The 21,768-nt window shown below is 39.1% G+C and overlaps 1 protein-coding gene and 2 long non-coding RNA genes across 4 annotated transcripts in view; 2 read left to right on the plus strand and 1 right to left on the minus strand.

The window, feature by feature from the left end:
* On the plus strand, positions 1-2,567 carry LOC130680806 (uncharacterized). Its single transcript, XR_008993849.1, has 3 exons — positions 1-404; positions 596-745; positions 2,516-2,567. It is a non-coding gene; the product is annotated as an uncharacterized LOC130680806 (long non-coding RNA).
* Positions 1,051-21,768, minus strand: part of SLC2A13 (solute carrier family 2 member 13) — a 243,588-nt gene continuing 222,870 nt past the window's right edge. The window contains exons 8-10 of the mRNA XM_036889418.2: positions 19,752-19,873; positions 19,487-19,639; positions 1,051-5,684 (exon numbers count right to left, since the gene is read on the minus strand). Coding sequence (XP_036745313.2) covers positions 5,458-5,684; positions 19,487-19,639; positions 19,752-19,873 — 502 coding nt within the window. The 3' untranslated portion in view covers positions 1,051-5,457. The remainder of the gene's footprint in view (positions 5,685-19,486; positions 19,640-19,751; positions 19,874-21,768) is intronic.
* The window catches only part of LOC118914462 (uncharacterized), a 26,183-nt gene continuing 9,214 nt past the window's right edge, over positions 4,800-21,768 (plus strand). Inside the window, exons 1-2 of one of the 2 annotated variants that reach the window (XR_005025616.2) lie at positions 4,800-4,935; positions 6,408-6,518. This is a non-coding gene — a long non-coding RNA (uncharacterized LOC118914462). Of the gene's footprint in view, positions 4,936-5,619; positions 5,700-6,407; positions 6,519-21,768 lie in introns of those variants that run through there. The other variant, XR_008993848.1, reaches the window with a different exon arrangement.

The raw sequence follows: 21,768 nt of genomic DNA on the forward strand, positions 1-21,768 counted from the left end.
ACTGCCAGTCATTTCATTTGTACCTCAGCTATCCATTGAGTAAACTGCCAACTGTTCAACCGATTAAGAGTAAGAAAAATGGAAGTTTTTATTTTCCCTTTAGTCATTCTTCTCTGATGGTCTTCTTTTCTTTATGCAGATCCAGGTTTCTGACCTATACCATTTTACACTCCTACTGCCTAGGTCTGACAAAAAGGCATTCCAGGGGAGGACTGAGAGAAGAAGATTGCTGGAATAGCCGCTGCAGAGAAAATTTGTGTCACTCGTGTGTGATCTTGGGCGAGTCACCAAAATGTCCTTAACTTAGGTTTTAGTATCCATAAAAGGACAATAATATTTACCTCACAGGATTGGACAATTAAATGAGGACTTTACTGACCACTAATACTGACTGCACTATTTGGGTAAGTGGCCATTTTGTGCACTCTCCAGGTAAATGGACACTTTTTCGCATAATTTGTGGAATTTTTCAAGGGTAGTTTTGACTAATTTTGACTGTCCTATTTTTGCCTTAACCTGCTGACGTCAGTATCTTTGGTTAAGATGTAATCCCCTTGTAAGCCTTTGGGTGACAGTGGACCCAATGTCTTCACAGGCCCTCTGGCTATTTCTGCAGTTGGACTGGGTGGCCCACCCTAACTGGAGGTGTGTCTAGTGGCTGCTTGCTAAATCTAGTTGGGGCCAAATGGCGATGGAGAACAACAGAGTTCCAGAAGGAACGAACTGTCCACTGGTCATCCAGCAGGTATATTACTTTCATTTACAAAGCAACAGTCAGAATTATGCCAGCCCCACGTAATGGGTCATATCAATGTCAGGTTCTCACAACAACCAGAGATAGTGAATATAACACTGCGAAAGAAGTGCTTAGGACCCTCGAAATACTATTAGGTATTATGAAATGTTTTTTAAAGATGGTTGAGTTTACTCAACATCAAAAGAGGTAAAATTCAAGTGAATAGGACTGTGTAAATATATAGAGTTTAGTAATCTTAGATCCTAAAATCCAAGGAAGAGAATTAGAGACAATACAAAGTGTGAAAGAGATGATTGAGTAATGAATTGTCTTAACTTTTATTTGATTATTTTTATTTATAGTTCTGGCACTGACACTTTAAAAAAAGATTCAAATTTTATGTAAATATTGAACTTCAGTAAAATAACTTAAAAAACATTTACATATACATCACTTAATCTCCATAAAATATACAATACTTTTAATATAGCTATAGGCTAGAATGACTTTGATACATATTCATAATTTTAAGAGATATTCCATATATCACATGTGGGAATAAATACTGAATTTACCAAGATGTGTGAAATATTAAACACTATGTAACATGCACTCAAAATGTACATTTTGAAATACATATATTTTAAAAGCATAAAACTATGATTTAATCTAGATGTACATTACGGATTCTATGTAGAAATTTGAACATTTATTACAAATAAAAGATAAAACATCAAATGAGATATATTCCAAAAGCTACTAGGAACCAGTTTGAACATGGAGAATATAAATTTTTGCTTTGGCTAAAGTCTCTTCTTTTTAAACCTTCAAATGAATTGGAATGATTTTAATTTGCTAAAATTTAAAAACTTTACCAAGTATCAGTTTTTAATTTTAAGTTCTTGTAAGCTGCATTTCTTTTCCTCATTTATATTGACAAAAGCAAACACATGAACAATGTAAAATAAAAATCTGAGTATTACTGCTAAATGAAGGTAGGTATTTAACATTCTGTAGACCATATCACTTAAGTGCAACAGACTCTTTTATACACACAAAGATTTATAGAAATTACACTGTTTTACATTCACAAGCAAATTATAATAAAATTCTGTCCTGTACTTGTGGACATCATTAACACTCCTGCAGAATATGTCTTTGATTATTATTGGCACACAAAAATTTCCTCTCTAAATATACAAGAGAGTTTGGCATTTCAAAAAATAAAAATGATTGCTATTTCTAAAAAACAGCAATATTGCTCACCCAGCAGAGCTGAATGTACTGATAACTGACATGCTGCTCTGGCCTCAACCACGTCATGAAGTCAGCTTACCGGTGCTGTACACGAGGGTAAGAAAACTGATAAACTGACAGAAAGCAGGATGTTAATGCAGAGAACAACTCTGAGTCTTTTTATGGGCAGCGGGTACATATGAGCTTAAGTTTTATCCACAATTTGAGCTTAAGTTTTATCCACAATTTGCTATAAAGTGCATGTTATGAATTCTCTGCTCCTGGCCTGGCATATCAATCTTTTATTTGTAGTTACTGAAAAGGTCGAATTTGGTAATTGAAAATTTGTCATAACTATATAAATACTAGTTAGGTGCTTCGTATAATTTGAGATTTTATAACTAGGAGTATGGTAAAAAAAAAAAAGATTATAATAAAACAATCTTACCACTCTCCTCATGCATTACAGTATTTATAAACTATGTTAGTGTCACTGAATTGTGAGACTTTCTTATAATATTTTCTAGAATATCCTCCCCCCAGGATCTATGGCTTATTATATGTATCTCAGTCTTACCTTCTGATGCAAAACGGTAAGTTGTCAACTAACATATTCTTCCTGTTCACTTTTCTAGATTTCCCATTTTACAGCAAATAACTTAAAATTATGAAAAAGCACTTGACAGCATTACTGTCAGCATTTTTCACCAGGGAACTAATTACTGCATATGGCTGGGAACAGAATTTAGATCTTTTACATAGACATTGAAATCATGCTTTGGGTAATTACTAAGGTGCAACAATCAAAATTAGTAGGAATGTTTACTGAAGAAAAATATTAATACCAAAACTTTAAAACCTATCTGACATCATATTCAGCCATTATGTGTTCAGATGGAATGTTGTAAGATCTCATCAGCCATCATGTTAAGTAAGCCTGAATAGGGGTTACAACCACCTCCTCCATGTTTTCCCAAAACATACCTCTGTTGAATTTGCAGCATGTTTGGAAGGAAGCCTGTAATTTCAGTTAAAAGCATGATGCTTAATCTGTTTGAATATGGTAAGTCAGATCATACCATATATAAATTGTCCTGCACAATATATATTTCTATTTCAAATGGAATGTTTTCAAGGTGATAGTGGTAGCCAAAAGTACTGGGAACCTAAATGGTGCATGATATAAAAAAACCCTCAAAATTCAAAATTTAAGATACTATAAATACTTTCACTGAATCTAAAAATAATACCCTAATTGTACAAGGTTTCTTTTTAAGTAGTTTTAAAAAAATTATAAATCTCATACTGCACCTCTCTGTCCTGTACTTCAAAGATATGGATTATCTTTATCACTATGTGTATATATACATACACACATATAACAAATAATCCTTTAAAGAAGGGGTTCAGAAGAATAGGGGAGGAGAACTGTGGCTAAAATTCCCTTTACTATGTGCATTTATAAATACCAAGTTAAAACACCACTGACTTATGTTAGCCCAGTTGCTCCTTTAATAAAGTTACTGTGCATTCAGCCCAGCTGAGTAGGTAAGCATATAGTTAAGGCTATATATACAATAAAAACAATTATCTGGATAAATCAGAAAAACAAATTTTCAAAGAAGACGGCACTTTATTGGTCTATGTACTTTTTCTCCCCATTATATACTGACTTGACCACATAATAGCTCATTTCCCACTTCTCAGTTTACACCTCTCACATTACACAGATAAGAAATTTCTTACGGGATAAAAAATATCAATAGATAATAATTTTCTCTATTAAATCACATCTGCTTTTCTGGGGAAAAATCAATAAATGTCCCCTTAGAAACCAATTGTCAAAGCACATAATTCTAGGGAAAAAGAACTCTAGATTTTTGTAATATGCAGTGATCGAAAGGGAGAAAACTTTATTTTGGCTGAAGGATTTTTAGGCCAGTAAAGTGACCATTTAAGCACATAAAATACCCAAGTGACTAAGAGAATGAACCTTCTTGGCTGTGCTTTCCAACTGTGTAGGAACAAGCCAGACTTTAAATTCAGTGTTTCTGCCAGTCTCTTTGATGTCTTCTTGTTCTCTTATCTAAGCCACATTTTACCCCCAAAAGTACCTTATTAGATTATTAGAGGCATGTTAAAATGCACCAGTCTTATGTGTTCCTAACTGGCCACAGAAGATTCATTCATATTTTCACTGGAACTAGCAAGTAATTTTGTACATATTATATAGTTCTTAATATAAGAGCAAAAATTAGAGTTCATTGATGAATGAGCATAATTTTGTAGAAATGTAAGTAAACATTTCTTAAAGACATGTGCTATAGTAGAACCATTAATCTGTTCCAATAGAAATATCTCAATTTCTGGACAAGAAAGAAAAAAATTCCAAGCCAGCCATGAGTAAAAGGGAACACTCACAGAAAAATCTGTCTTATCTTTTTTTTTTTTGGTAAATTGTGAGGGAAAAGGGTGTGCAAAATAAAAACAAGTTTATCCTCTTAGATTTAAAAAAAAGACAAGTACTGTTAAGTGATATAATGTGACAATTTCTTAACTTCTCCTAAGGGAACCAAGTCCCATTATTTAATTAAATGAAAGGGAAAAATAGTCTGCTAGCAGCTATTTATATAGCACAAATGAAGGCACGGATGGGAGTCTGGAGCTGACGCGTGGTGAGTGTCAGGTGATGTCAGCATGAACAAAAACTGACCCTGAAATGGAGTTGAAGAACTGGTGCTATTTTGGGTTGATAGTTATATCCTAACTAAACCAGGCATCCATAAAAATCTTTTCTTTCTTATCAAAACTTAATAGCTTATCTATACAAAAATTATATATGAAAATAAACCCTTTAACAGACCTGCTTTTCATCACATTCAAAAGGTCCTGTGCAGAGTCAGTTTCTGAAGAACTCTCTCAAGGCCTGAACTGGAGAGAAACCAAAACAGAACCCAAAGGAGGTAAGGATGACCGCGCCCCTTGTAGGAGGCACTTCTGAATTTTTTTATGAAAGCTTAAATGAAATTTACTTTCCAACAGCTGATCACAGGTAAGCTACTCGTCCTTAGGGAATTTAGGGCCAGCAGGCCATGTTTTGGTGGAGAACATCCTTGGACCAGGTCCCAGATCCTCCTTTGTGTACCTGTGTGGCTCAGCTGCATTAGCACTGATGCTGTTGCCACTACTGATTATTACGTGGTCTTAGCAAAGAAGGAAACCACTGAAGTCACTGGACGCAATATCTCAGGAAGGAATTACACAGCGTTTGTTCAATAACTATTAAAATTCCTCTAAATATTTTCTTTTACGTTTCTGCTTGTGAAAGAAAGTCGTCATGGTTGCATCTTCCTTCTAACCAAATACTCTAGGATATGCTGTCATTCAAAACTAGATGGGAAAGAACAAGATTAGAAGCAGGGCAGTGAGGTCACCAATTGCTGCTTTTCTCCCTCAAGTCTGTTAAGTCACTAGGCAGCTGGAAATCATTCCACATCTGAAGCATCGTTGTCAGAAAGATGATAGTTGCTCCCCTTCACCCGAATATATTCAATATACCTCCCTTCATCGGAATCTGAGGCACCACACGTACATAGCCTGTTGTCAAAGAGTGATTCAATTTCCTCTAATTTTTTCCCTTTGGTCTCAGGAAGACAGCCGTAGATGAACAGGAGACCTGTGGCAGCAAACCCGGCATAGAGGAAGAAGGCTCCTGCAATGGAAAATGGTAGGATAGGCCTTGGTTGGAAAGAGTACGTTAGGCTTTTCTTTCTGATCAATCTTGCATAACTGTGGTCTGAAATGGAACCAAAAAATCACCACCAGCCTGGTTTAATCTAGTTGTTCTAAATCTGTGAATGTGATACAATGTATCCTTCTAAAATCAGTCCATAGTGATGCCAAATCAGACTGGGCTCAGGTGCACCTCCTGCTTTGAAGTCTTCCCTTACTTACCTGGCTAGAGGTAATTGTGCTTTCACAGCACTGCTGCTGAGGCCCTCTAGCATAATAACCAAGAAGGGTAATCATTATGTTCATGTTTGTCCTTGTCTCCTGGACAAGGCACTTCGAGGGAGAATTTTTTCTCATTTATCTAGTATTTATAGAGCCAAATACAGTGACCACCTTGCAAAATTCATGACTCAGTGGAGTCCATGGTCATCTTTCCAGTCTTCCATGCCCAAAGTCTGAGTAACCTTGACATTTACTCTCCTACCCAATATCCAGTCTGTTTTTGACCTTCAAAATGTAGTCTGCAGATGAGCACTACCTGCCTTTGCAGGGATCTCTGTGGTGGAAGGGCCATCCCCTCTCATCTGCCCTAACGACAGTCTCCTTGCTTTCTTCTAGACCCCTATGTTCCATTTTTTTGGCCCATAGCACTCATCACCATTTGACAGACTAGCAAGCTTTCTAATTTCTTTTCTCCCACTAGGATGTCATCTCCATGAGGTGAGAGAATTTTGTTTTGCTGTAAGACTGTGGCACGTCAGTGAAGCCCAACTACAAAGGCATAAATACTACCTGGATGAGATGAGATATACAAGTAAGTGATTTGTGTGTATTCTCTACATAGTTCCAAGATAGCCTTTCCTAATTCCCGATTTAAATATAAGAACCCAACTATAATGGAGTCCTGATTAATTTTAGGCCTTCATTCCAGACTGTCCTATATGTGAGATAGGGAAGGAGGGTGACAAATGGCTGCAGAATGGATACCAGATCACCAAAGTTCTAAGATCTGGGTGTAAATCTTGCTCTGTGACTTCTAGATAGTCATTTAAATTTTTCTCTGGGCCTCAGTTGCCTCATTAAGTAAAACAAGATGCTTTTTCAGCTCTTATTTAAGTTTATGGCTTAGGTTTATAATTCTGTAAATCTTATACCCTAGATCAGGAGCAGGTATAGGAGAAATGCTTATGAGATATTTCAGAGGGAGACCTCATCTGTTTCAGTAGCAAAAGAGGTCTCCCTGAGGGCAGAGCCTGTCTGTGGCTTGTCTTTGGGTCCCCAGTGCCTAGTCTGGTGCCTGACACTTTGGAGGGTCTGGAAATGATCGTGGTCCAGGTGTCTGCCAGATCTAATACATTGGGTAAGCAGATCTGAAATAAAGGGCTAAGCTAGGCAACATGAAAACATATTGAAAGTCAATCTTTAAATAGTATAGCATTTAAAGAATGGAATGACCTTTCTGGGTTCTGCTGAATCGTTACAGAATGGGTAAGCCACTTCAGGGCTGTCCACAGAAACACGCCCTGGGAAGGCCCAAGGAACGCTGTGGGGGGAAAGTGCGCTGAACTGGCCACACGAGAGACTCTGCTCTGTGCAAGGAGGAGCTGTGAGGAAGTAGAGGGGAAACAGGTAAATTGTGAGATGTTAGATCAAGTCATCAGAGCTGTGTGACTCAGTTTACAACACAGGGCTCCTTTATGCCAGATAACCAGAAAGTAACATTAGATCGCCCTGGATGCATGACTGAGTGTCACGGTGAGAGGCAGGCACCGTGGCTCTAGTGACAGTGCAGATCTGAAAGTCACATAATGACCCAGGCTCAATCCTCAGGCAGTCTTCTTAAATTCTCTTGGCTGTCCAAACTGAAGAAATAATGCACATTTTATGCCTACTAGAACTTTGGATGTTAGTATTATTTGATTCCAGCAAATGACCAGGGTGGAAGAGTCACGATTGAGAATAAGGTAAGGGTGACTGATAAATGGGGAATGACGGCACAGAAAAGGGGACGGTGACAGACTAGCTCTTGGAGAATGTGTGAGTCTTAGGAAAAGTGAAAGGAGATGAAGTCCTGTGATCTGATTGTAGATAAGCAAGATTGTGGAAACAGCGACAGAAATGGAATCTTCAAGAAAAACTCCACAATTTCTGTAAAATACGATATTGAGAAAACATCCTATTTCACAACTTCAGAACAGCGGCATGAGTAAGAGTAACAAATCCTATCTGTCAGGGCGACCCTCCTGCAGTGAAAGACAATTAGGCGGGTTAGGAAGAGGCACAGCGACCCAGGTTCCTGAAGCCAAATAAAATCAAGGAAATTCTGTTGAAAGAGAACCCCTTTTAAAAATTCTGAGGAATCTAAAGCAGGCAACTGCCTAACCAGCCTCTACCTGTGAGACCTGTGCTTAACCCAGGAAGCAATGGCTCCAGGTAAGGGCAAGTCCACTGGGGACTCAATGTTCTTCATTGTTCTCCCTTAGAATGGAAATGAGACAGATGTCTAAAATGAGCAGTCAGCACTGCAGATATTCCTCAGCTTTATTTTGAAGGAAATAAGATGAATTCAATTATTCAAAATGAGGAAATCAAACACCATGTTTGATGAATTTCAATACCTCAACAAAGAAACTTTGATGTAATGCTCTCCAAAGAATGTACTCAAAATGTGCTATATATAAAATGGTACACTGGTAACATTTTAATGGCAGTATTTAGTAATAAACATTACAGAATGGGGTCCATGGCAGACCTGTCTGAGCAGTATAGTTTAGGAAAGAATAAAAATGTAAGCTCTTTGAAACAATATAAGACATGAATATTTCCAGAGAAATATATTTTTAAATCAGTAACATGTATTAAAATATAGATAAAAAAACAGGTAAAAAACTTAACCTGAACTGAAATACTGTTCTACCACTACTAAGAGTGGACCTAGTGGACCAGAGCATGATAGAAGCTTGGCTTAAAGGAAAACCAAAAGCTTCTAAGTAGCTGTTCTTGCAAGAAGGCTAGCTGTGCCCTCTTTACATTTTACTTCTGTTGCCTCATGTTTTTCTGGCAGCAGAAATTCAAGAGGAGCTCTGCTATCAAAAATCTTGCCATGTTGACTTTTATTATTCAGTCTATGACTTCCTACAAAAAATGCTTTCTCAGTATGTTAGTCTGTGTCCTCAAATAGTTAAGCATTCTCAAAAATCAGCAAATATTTGCAAATATTTATGGTGTCAGATAAGTTTATGAATTTATGGAAAAAATTTTAATTGCCAAATGGGTTAAAGGTAAATATACTAAATATACATCCAGTTTAAGAATGCCAGTGTAGCCATTTCAGAACTGTCCTTTATAAGACAATAAATATTTCTGGGACTTGAATTTAGAAGATGGCAGGGTAGGCATGCAGGGCGGAGACCTCCCACGTGTGCATGCCAAGGAAGCAGGTACAACTAAACCTGAATACGACCAGACCACCTGCACCTGGGGAAGATGAGAAGCCCACACAGAGAAGGGTAAGTGGCAGAGCTGCCTTCAAGTGGGACCCATCCTGCCTCAAAGGTTGGAGGAAGAGGAACGAAGCAGGGAGGTGATAGGCACTTAGGAACTCTGCACACCTGGCCCTGGAGATCTCTGGGAACATGAGTCCATACTGCATGGGTTCTGGTGATTAGCAGGACTGGACACCAGGGAGGCTGAGAGTCCAACTGCTTGTGGAGGACAGGCATGCTCTGCCAGGCCCCCTGAGATCCAATACAGAAGCAGCAGAGGGAAGGGTGCCAGAAGGGAAAGGGCTGGACGGAGGTCTCTGCAGGAGAAAGGGCAGAAGGATGATACTTCCCCGGCCCAACAGGTAGGGCACTCTCGGGAGCCTCAAATGTTCCATCCCCCTTGCTGGTGGCTCAGCTAAGAGATGCTTCTCTGAGCACCACCAGTGCACCAGCCTACTCTGCCTCTGCCCAGTAGAGTCAGACTTTGCTGCCTGGCAGGCGGAGGGAGGCTTTTCTAGCCCTGTCTCAGCCCAGTTAGAGAGGTGCCTGCAGAAGGTAGGTCCAAATACTCCTTCCACCTTATGGGACGCCTTGTCTGGTGCCATGAGCCCTGCTGCCTTTGATGCACGGCAGGCAGAGAGTGCCTTGCACACAATCACTGCAGAATACCACTGCTCTGATCACAAAGGGTGGGCCACCTTTCGGCCCTACTCATTGCTCACCAACAGCAACTGGGGCTCCACTGCAAAGGAGAACCAGGCACTGGGGAGGAAAGAGTCTTGAGCTTCTGGGCACCACAGGACACCTTCATAAAGCCATTACTCTCTAGACGAGGAAGCATAGCAGATCCATCTAATTCAAAGGAGGCAGAGGAATATTGTTCCAAACAAAACTACAGGATACGACAACCAGAAAGAGAGCTAAATGAAACAGCTCCGCAATATCCTTGATAAAGACTTCAAAGTAACACACTGATCTGTGGAAAAGTATTGAAGATCTCAGGAAGGACTTCAACAGATAGAAAAGCTGGAAAGGAGCCACTCAGAGCTGAAGAATACAGTAACTGAAATGAAATATACAATGGTGGGAATGAGTAACAGATTTCCATCTCATTGTCTCCTCCACTTGCAGCAATCAGAGAACAGGAACACAATGAAGCTGAAGAAAAAGAATCTCTAGAAATGAAAGAATGATAAGAGCTGAGTGAAAACTCCAAATCAAACAATACTGGCATACTAGGGGCACCAGAAGAAGAGAAAAAAGGGATAGAAAGTATCTTTGAGGAAATAATTGCTGAAAACTTGCTCAATCTGGGAAGGAAATAATGTTCCAGTCATAGAAGCACATAGAGCCCCTAATAAGATCCAAGGAAGACAACACCCAGACATAATAATTAAAATGACAATGATTAAGGGTAAGGAGAGAGTATTGAAAGCAGCCAAGAGAGAGAAAAAAAAGATTAGGTATAAGGGAAACCCCATCAGGGTGTCAGCAGACTTCTCAGCAGAAACCTTACAGACCAGAAGGGAGTGACACGAAACTGTTAATGTCCTGAAACAGAAGGACCTTCAACCAATAATCCTCTACCCAGCAAGACTGACATTCAAAAGGAAGGAGATAAAACATTTCCCAGATAAACAAAGGCTGAAGGAATTTATAACTGCTAAACCAGCATTACAGGATGTGTTAAAGGGACAAGAAGAAGAAGAAGAAGGAGGAGGGGGAGGGGGAGGGGGAAAGCGCATTTAGATTGTTTGAAGTAGAGCAATCAGCAACTTAATATAGACTGTTATATAGTCAGGGATCTATGGTAACTGCAAGCCTACAGCCTATAATAAACAAAAAATTAAAAAAGAGAAACCAGGCTTCCAGGAGAAAAGGATGGTGGTGTGAGAAGTTAGGCAAAATCTCCTCTCAAAGCCACATATAACACGAAAATACAGCAAATACAACTAATCCTGAAAGAGCAACCTGAAACAAGACTGCAATAGACTTCTTACATCTGAGGAAAAGAGAAGACCTCACAGAAAAAGGTAAAGTAGCACAGTCGCAATCTGGCGGGACCCAAGCCCTCCCCCCACCCCAGCTCACAGGCAGGAGGAAGAGAAATGGAGTGGGGAGGGAGTAGAAGCCCAGCTCTGCTGAACACCCGCCCCTGGAGATCTGCTCCTGGAACACAAACCCACATTACATGGTGCTCTGGAGATTAGTGGGGTTGGAAAGCAAACACAGGCAGAGTACTCAGACTGAGATTCCAGCCACCTGTGGAGAACAGGTGCCCACAACTGGCTGCTCCGGGATGAAAGAAAGGTGGGCACTTTGAAAGACTACCAACAGTGAGAAGGCTGCTAAAGGGGCAAGGATTGCACAGAGCTTGGTGCTCAGGAGAAAGGACAGGTGGACAGAATTTTCCTGGCACACCCAACCCAGCAAGTTGGGAACCTTCAGGTGCTCCATCCTCCTGGCTGGCAGTGCAGCTCTGAGGCATATGCAGCCTGCTGCCCCATCATTGTGCCAGGCCAGCCAGAGGGCGGCCCCGCCTATGGCAGCTACAAGGGTGTAAGAGGCTCCTCCCTGCATCCTCGGCCCACTGCCTGGCAGTGGAGGCAGGAACTTCATCTGGGAAGCAGGAAAGAGCTCTTTCCTCCTGGCAAGCACTGGTTCTGCTCACCTGCAACCCCTGCCATCCCTCCAGGTGCTGGGAAGCTCCAGAGAGTAGAGCTTTTGGGCACTAGAGGGTGCTGCCAACACAAAGTTATTATTCCTTAGTAATCATTAGAAATATGAAACAGCAAAAGAATCCTGTACAAACCAAAATCCCTCAAACACCAGAAAGAGGGCTAAGTGAAACTGAAATCATCAATCTTCAAAAGAAAAATCATAAACATGCTTACAGAGCTACAGAAAAATATTAAAGATGTCAAGGAGAACAATTAGATAGAAACTTTGAAAAATACAGTATCTGAAATGAAACATACAATAGAGGGATTTAAAACATTAGATGAGGTAGAGGAGATAGTAAATGAAATAGAAATTCAAGAGTGGGAATACAAAGATGCTGAGGTACAGAGAAAAAAGGATCTCTTGGAATGAAATATTTATAGAAATGTGCAACCAATCCAAACCAAACAATATTTGCATTATTAGGGGTATGTGAAGAAGAAGAAAAAAAGGGATAGAAGGGCTCTTTGAGTAAATAATTGTTGAAAACTTTACCAATAGAGGAAGGAAATAGTCTCTCAGGCCATGGAAGTGTACAGATCTCCCAACACAAGGGACCCAAGGATAGAGTATTAAAAGCAGCAGAGAGAGAAAAAGATCACATACAAAGGAAAACCCATCAGGCTATCATCATACTTCTCAGCAGAAACCTTACAGGCCAGAAGGGAGTGGCATGATATATTTAATGCAATGAAACAGAAAGGCCTCAAACCAAGAATACTCTACCTGGCAAGATTATCATTTAAATTTGAAGCAGGGACTAAACAATTTGCAGATACGCAAAAGTTGGGTGAATTTACCTCCCACAAACCATCTCTACAGTGTGTTTTAAAGGAACTGCTATATAGATGGAAGTGTTCCTAAGGCTAAATAGCTGTCACCAGAGAAAATAAAACTACAGTAAAGGAAGTAGACCATTAATTACTAATCAAATGCAAAATTAAATCAACTACCCACAAAGTCATTCAAGGGATACACAAAGAGTACAGAACATGATACCTAATATATAAAGAGAGGAGGAGGAGGAAGAAAAATGGAAAAAAAAAAGAACCTTTAGATTGTGTTTGAAATAGCATAAGTGAGTTAAGTTAGACTGTTAGATAGTAAAGAAGCTATCCTTGAACCTTTGGTAACCATGAATCTAAAACCTGTAATGGCAATAAGTACATATAATCTTACCCTAAATGTAAATGGACTGAATGCACCAATCAAAAGATATAGACTTACAGAATAGATGAAAAAACAAGACCCATCTGTATAGTGCCCACAAGAAACTCACTTCAAACCCAAAGACATACACAGACAAAAAAATGAAGGGATGGAAAAAGATATTTCATGCAAACAATGGGGAGAAAAAAGCAGGAGTTGCAGTACTTGTATCAGACAAAATAGATTTCAAACAAAGTAACGAGAAAAAGAAGGACATTACATAATGATAAAAGGGTCAGTCGAACAAGAGGATATAACCATTATAAATACCTATGCACCAAATATAGGAGCACCTAAATATGTGAAACAAATCCTAACAGAGTTAAAGGAGGAAACAGAATGCAATGCATTCATTTTAGGAGACTTCAACACACCACTCACTCCAAAGGACAGATCAGTAAGTAAGGAGACAGAGGCACTGAACAACACATTAGAACAGATGGACCTAACAGACATCTCCAGAACATTCCACCCAAAAGCAGCAAAATACACATTCTTCTCAGGTGCGCATGGAACATTTTCCAGAATAGATCATATACTAGGCCACAATAAGAGCCTCAGTAAATTCAGAAGGATTGAAGTTGTACCAACCAGCTTCTGAGACCACAAAGGTATGAAACTAGAAATAAATTATACAAAAACAAACAAACAAAAAACACATGGAGGCTTAACAACATGCTCCTAAATAATAAATGACCAAATTAAAACAGATCAAGCAATATATATAGGCAAATGAAAACAACAATTTAACACCCAAAAATCTGTGGACACAGTAAAGGCCATTCTAAGAGGGAAGTATATTGCAATACAGGCTTACCTCAAGAAAGAAATACAATCCCAAATGAACAATCTAATCTCAGTTAATAAAACTAGAAAAAGAAGAACATGAAGTCCAAAGTCAGTAGAAAGAGGGACTTAATAAAGATCAGAGCATAAATAAATAAAATCAAGAAGAATAAAACAACAGAAAGAATCAATGAAACCAGGACCTGGTTCTTTGAGAAAATTAAGAAAATAGTTTAACCCCTAGCTAGACTTATCAAGAAAAGAGTGTACACACATAAACAAAATCTGAAATGAGAAAGGGAAAATCACTACAGACACCACAGAAATACAAAAATTATTAGAGAATACTATGAAAAATTATATGCCAACAAACTGGATAACCTAGAAGAAATGGGCAACTTTCTAGAAAAATACAGCCTTCTAAGGTCGACCCAGAAAGAAACAGAAAATGTGAACAGACCAATTACCAACAATGAAATTGAGTTGGTAATCAAAAAACTACCTAAGAACAAAATCCATGGATCAGATGGCTTCACCACTGAATTTTACCAAATATTTAGAGAAGACCTAGTACCCATCCTCTGTAAAGTTTTCCAAAAAGTAGAAGAGGGACTACTTCCAAACTTATTCTATGAGGCCAGCATCACTCTACTACCAAAACCAGGCAAAGACACCACAAAAAAAGAAAACTACAGACCAATATCCCTGATCAACATAGATGCAAAAATACTCAACAAAATATTAGCAAACTGAATTAAAAAATACATCAAAAAGATCATCTACCATGATGAAGTGGGATTTATTCCAGGGATGCAAGGATGGTACAATATTTGAAAATCCATCAACATCATACACTACCACATCAACAAAAAGATGGACAAAAACCACATGATCATCTCCATAGATGATGTAAAAAGCATTCAACGAAATTCAACATCCATTTATGATAAAAACTCTCAACAAAATGGGTATAGAGGGAAAATATCTCAGCATAATAAAGGCCATATATGACAAACCCACAGCCAACATCATACTTAACAGTGAGAAGCTGAAAACTTTTCCTCTAAGACTGGGGATAAAGATGCCCACTCTCCCCACTTTTATTCAATATAATACTGGAGGTCCTAGCCACAGCAATCAGATAACATAAAGAAATAAAAGGCATCCAGATTGGTAAGGAAGAAGTAAAACTGTCACTGTTTGTAAATAAAAAGATGTTGTACATAAAAACACCCTAAAGAATCCACCCCAAAACTACTACAACTAATAATTGAATTCTGCAAAGTTGCAGGATACAAAATCAATACACAGAAATCACTTGCATTCCTATATACTAATGATGAACTAGCAGAAAGAAAAATCATGAAAAGAATTCTATTTACAATAGCAACAAAAAGAAGAAAATACCTATACCCTGAAAACTACAAGACACTCATGAGGGAAATTAAAGACACCAATAAATGGAAATACATCCCATGCTCATGGATAGGAAGAAATAATATTGTCATCCTGCCTGGAGCATTCTACAGATTCAATGAAATCCCTATCAAAGTACCAACAGCATTTTTCAGTGAACTAGAACAAATAGTTCTAAAATTCATGTGGAACCACAAAAGACCCTGAATAGCCAAAGCAATCCTGAGAAGGAAGAATAAAGCTGGGGGATTATGCTCCCTGAATTCAAGCCTTACTACAAAGCCACAGTAATCAAGACAATTTGGTACTGGCACAAGAACAGACTCATAGGTCAATGGAACAGAATAGAGAGCCCAGATATAAACCCAAACATATAAGGCCAATTAATGTTCGATAAAGGAGCCAGGAATATACAATGGGGAAATGACGGCCTCTTCAACAACTGGTGTTGGCAAAACTGGAAAGTTACATGTAAGAGAATGAAACTGGATTATTGTCTAACTCCATACACAAAAGCAAACTTAAAATGGATCAAAGACCTGAATGTAAGTTACAAAACCATAAAACTTCTTAGAAGAAGACATGGGTAAAAATTTCTTGAATATAAACATGCGCCACTTCTTCTTGAGAACATCTCCTTGGTCAAGGGAACAAAAGCAAAAATGAACAAATGGGACTACATCAAACTAAAAGGCTTCTGTACAGCAAAGGACACCATCAATAGAACAAAAAGGTACCCTACAGTATGGGAGAATATATTCATATATGACAGATCCGATAAGGGGTTAACATCCAAAATTATATACAGAGAACTCACATGCCTCAACACTGAAAAAGTAAACAACCAGATTAAAAAATGAGCAGAGGATCTGAACAGACACTTCTCCAAAGAAGAAATTCAAATGGCCAACAGGCACATCAAAAGATGCTCCACATTGCTAATTATCAGGGAAATGCAAATTAAAACCACAATGAGATATCACCTCACACCAGTTAAGATGGCCAACATCCAAAAGACAAGGAACAACAAATGGTGGCCAGGATGTGGAGAAAGGGGACCTGTTGGTGGGAATGTAAATTAGTTCAACCATTGTGGAAAGCAATGTGGAGGTACCTCAAAACAACTAAAAATAGAAATACCATTTGACCCAGTCATTCCACTCCTAGGAATTTACCCAAATAAAACAAGATTCCAGATTCAAAAAGACATATGCCCCCCTATGTTTATCACAGCACTATTTACAGTAGCCAAGATATGGAAGCAATTTTAGTGTCCCATCAGTAGCTGAATGGATAAAGAAGATGTGGTACATACACACAATGGAATATTAGTCAGCCATAAGAAGAAAACAAATCCTATTCTTTGCAATAACATGGATGGAGCTAGAGTGTATTATGCTCAGTGAAATAAGCCAGGCAGAGAAAGACAAGTACCAAATAATTTCACTAATTTGTGGGGTATAACCATGAAGCAAGACTGACTGAAGGAACAAAACAGCAGTGTGGGAAGGGAGAAGGGGATTAAGGACATTATGATTAGCAGACATAATTTAGGTGGGTCACAGGGAAGGCAGTATAGCATGGAAAAGACAAGTAGTCACTCTATAGCATCTTACTACACTGGTGGACAGTGACTGCAATGGGGTGTGTGTGGGGGGACTTGATAATATGGGTGAATGTAGTAACCACAGTGTTGCTCACATGAAACCTTCATAAGATTGTATATCAATGATACCTTAATAAAAAGAAAAAGAGAAATCAAATCACAATGCTAAAGAAAACCATCAAATAATGAGTATAAGAGAGGAAGAAAGGAACAGAGGAACTACAAAAACAATAAGGTGTGTACTCATTAATTATCTTAAATGTTAATGGACTAATGTACCAACAAAAAGACAGAGTGGCAGAATAGATAAAGAAACAAGACCCATGTATATGCTGCCTACGAGACTCATTTCAGGCCCAAAGACATACACAGACTAAAAGTGAAGGGATGGACAAAGATACTTCATGCCAACAATAGGGAGAGAAAAGAGGAATAGCAGTGCTTACATCAGACAAAATAGATTTCAAAACAAAGCAACGAGACAAGAACATTATGTAATGATAAAGGGGTCAGTCCACCAAGAGGATATAACCATTATAAATGTCTATGCACCTAACATAGAAGCACCTAAATATGCAAAACAAACAGTAACAGAATTAAAGGGAGAAATAGAATGCAACACCTTCACTTTAGGAGACTTCAACTCACCACTCACATCAATAGATCAACCAGACAGAAAATAAAGAAGGAAACAGAAGCACTGAACAATACATTAGATCAGATGGACCTAACAGACATCTACAGAACATTCCACCCACAAGCAGCAGGATAAACATTTTCCTCAAGTGTACATGGAACGTTCTCCAGAATAGGTCACTTATTAGGCCACAGAAAGAGCCTCAATAAATTCAAAAGTTTGAAATTGTATCAAGCAGCTTCTCAGATCACAATGGTATGAAACTAGAAACAAATTATGCAAAGGGAACAAGCCCACAAACACATGGAGGCTAAACAACACACTTCTAAATTATCAATGGATCAATGAACACATTAAATCAAGCAATCAATGGAGACAAATGAAAAAAAATACAACAGTCCAAAATTTGTGGAACGCCACAAAAGCAGTTCTAAGAGGGAAGCACCCAGCACTACAGGCCTACCTCCAGAAACAAGAACAATCCCAAATACACAGTCTAAAATCACAAACCAGAAAAAGAACAACAAAGGAAACCCAAACTTAGGAGGAGGGGACATAAGATCAGAGCAGTAAATAGAGGATGAAACAGAAAACATTCAATGAAACCAAGAGCAGATTCTCTGAGAAGATAAACAAGATAGACAAACCCATAGCCAGACTTACCAAGAAAAAAGGATGGCACACAAACTAAGTCAGAAATGAAAAAGAATAGTCACACCAGATACCACAGAAATTCAAAGAATTATTAGAGAACTGTATGAAAGATTGTATGCCAATAAATGGGCCACCTAGAAGAAATGGAGACTATTTCTAAATGGTGATTGGGAGAGAGAGGAGTTTTATAAAGAAAGCATTAGACAAACAGTATTAAAGAAAATAAGAAATACAAATTCATCATGTTCAGAAGAGAGGAGGAATAGCTTTTTGTAGCATTTCCTCGTCTCATTCATTTGACAGATAATTTTGAGGGCTTATCAAGTGAACAGGATGCCCTGGCAGACACAGGAATAAAGTGGTGAACAAAGTACAGTCCTGACCTCAGCTCAAGGGATTTATGGTCCAGTGGTAAAGGGTGGGGGACAGGAGGCTGTTAAATACACCTGTTCTTACAAAGAAGGAATTTTAAGTGCCCAGAGAAGGGGGTGAGGTGGGTGTTGGGGGAAGGGACCAGAAGAGGTTCTAAGCAGTAGGCAGTCCCCGTACACCAGAGGCTAATGGTGAGATTAGGATGGACACCTCATATCTCATCACTAAGACTCCGTCATAGCCTGTATGCCCATACAGACAAGGAAGAAATCCTCTTGCTAAAGGCAAGTGTTTTCATTTTAGGAAAAGTGGACTTTTAAAAGCTTCCCAGTACTTTTTCCAGACTCAGTACTGCCCAGTATTAGTTTGAGTTCCACACGTTTTCACGTGACTACACCCATCCTGTTTATGGTGGTTCTGGTCTCAGGGACCCTGATGTGCACCTGGCCTGAGCAGCGAACATGATAAATGGGCAGGCAGAAGTCTCAGACCACATTCAGGGAAGTTAACGTTTAGCTCTCCTCTGATCTGCCCGTGAACATGACTCCATCCCTGTCACGGGACAGCTTCCTATCACTCTCTGTTTATGTTTATGAAACTAAAAGCCGGGCTGTACAGATTTCCAGCCTGGGAGATGTGTGGGTTGAGGGAGAGGGTGGGTGAATGAGGGCTGTGAAGCACCGAGAGGCCAGCACAAGCGAGTTGGTCAGGAGAGGATTCCTCCGACTCCTGCCAGGTTCGTTTCCAAGGCCTCTGGGGAACAAGAAAGCCACATGGAGATATTTGTAACAGCAAAAATAGAACCATCTAGTCTTTCAATTACAAATGACATCATATCTAAAAACAGGGCAGGAAAAAATAAAAATGAAACTATAGTTGAAAAAACATTTTCTTACCGTAGTATGTGAGATACTCGGCGGTGTGTAAAAATGTCAGTGAGACCAGAACGTTGAAAATCCAGTTTATTCCAGATGAACATGCATTTCCTGTACTTCGTGCCCAAAGGGGATATATTTCAGAATTCACAGTCCAAGGCATTGGCCCCATTCCTGAGACACACAAAATTAAAAATTTTAGTAAAGTAGTATGTAAGCAATTTGAAAAAAGTAGCTTGTCCCCTCTAAAATGTGACAACACAATAATAACAACGCCTTTGTTTACCAGGTGCGAAGAAGACAAGATATAAAATAAGGCCCAGAAGTGCAGTCCAGGAGTATGGAGTCGGGCAGAAGTTGTAAGCCCAAAATACTTCCTCTGTTTTGAACTTGGTTTCATTTTCACACCTGAAAAATAATGCAATCTGAGTATTAGCGCTGAAGGGTATAGTTGCAGAAATTCAGTGTGATCATCTTGGATATATTTGGAAGTTTCTTAATGTCATTAAGGAAAAGGGTCCAAGATGTTTTCCTTGAAAAAAAAAATTAGGATTTAGATATACAATATTATTTATGCAAGCTCACACAGAATTTTTTAGAGCTGAATATAATTCAAGACAAATATAAATACATTGTGCATAAAACTCAGCAGCAAAAAAATAAGCTGATTAAGAAATGGGCAGAGGTCCTGAATAGACATTTTTCCAAACATGACGTACAGATGGCCAACAGACACATAAGGTGCTCAACCTCACTAACCGTTAGGGAAATGCAAGTCAAAACCACAGTGAGTTGTTAGAATAGCTGTTATCAGAAAGACAGGAAGTAAGTATTGGCCAGAAGTGGAGAAAAAGAGGACCCTGGTGCACGTTGGTGGGAACGTGAACTGGTACAGCCACTGTGGAGAACGGTTTGGAGGTTCCTCGGAAGTATGATCCAGCCATCCCACTTCTGGGTATTTATCCAAGTAAAATGAAAACACTAACCTGGAAAGATATATGTATTCCATGCTTACTGTGTTATTTACAATAGCCAAAATATGGAAGGAACTGAAATGCCCACTGGACTCTATTACTCAGCCATACAAAGAAGGGAATCTTGCCATTTGCGTCAACATGGACAGACCCTGAGGGCATTATGCTAAGTGACATAGTCAGGAGAAAGACGAACACCATATGATCTTCTGTATGTACAATTTGAAAACAACATCAACAAAAAACGGAGCTCATAGATACAGAGAACATACTGGAGCTTGCCAGAGGCAGGTGAGTGGGCAAAATGGGTCAAAAGGTACAAACTTGCAGTTATAAGATAAGTCACATGGAAGTAATGTATAGCATGGTGACTACAGTTAATAATTACTGCAGTGCATATTTGAGAGATTGCATAGTTGTTAAGAGAAGGAATCTTAAAAAGTTTTCGAGAACTTTTTTTTCACAAGAACCAAATTATTTATATGGATGTTACCTAGATTTATTGTGTTCATTCACAATATATACAAATATGGAATCATGTGCACCTGAAATAATGTTCCTATGTCAGTTATACCTCAATTAAAAAAAAACAGTGTCATACCCTTTTCGGATAATCGGAGATGACTTGTAGTCCTTGAAAGCCGCAGCTAACACTTGGGACCACCAGGAGCCACTCTGCCATGATGGACAGACCTGAGATTTTACAGTCAGGACAAGACTGAAATCCTGGAACCACATTTTTTTTTCATCTGTAAAATAGGGATAATGCCTTCCAGGTAGTTTTAAGGACTAGAAAGGTCACTGTAAAGAGGGGATGAGGTAGGTGCCGGCAGGGAACCGTGTCTCCGTCCAGTTCCCTGGCCCTTTCTGCTGTGTGTCCTCACCGGCTCCCTGATGACTTTGCCGCCTAGTTCTGTTGTGAAGTGAGGTCTCCTGTGGTCTTGGATTCTCAAGTAGAACTTCCAGTTCTTTAGCTTAATTCAGACTTGACTTGCCCCTGAAGACACATCCAGCCTCAAAAACATTCTATTCCTTTAGCATTTTTAGGCTAGTGTTCTGCGTCACAACCCTTTTGAGCCTTAGTATCTAGCCCTACCCTTGTGGCTGTCTTTGGCCTCCATCCTTAACACCCCACCTGTCTTGATGCAGGTGCCAAGTCACAGATTCTAAGTTGAAACTGTGGACTGGGCACTTAGGTTGCTTTACTTGGAATCATTTCACGTCAGGGTCTCAAACTCGGAGCACCCTTTTCTGGTCACAAGCACTTTATTTCCTCCTTTCTGGTAACCTGCTCCACACCCAAATCACAGTTCGTAGATTCTGAACTCC

Source organism: Manis pentadactyla, chromosome 14 (genome assembly GCF_030020395.1).
Source record: "Manis pentadactyla isolate mManPen7 chromosome 14, mManPen7.hap1, whole genome shotgun sequence".
Lineage (NCBI taxonomy): Eukaryota > Metazoa > Chordata > Mammalia > Pholidota > Manidae > Manis > Manis pentadactyla.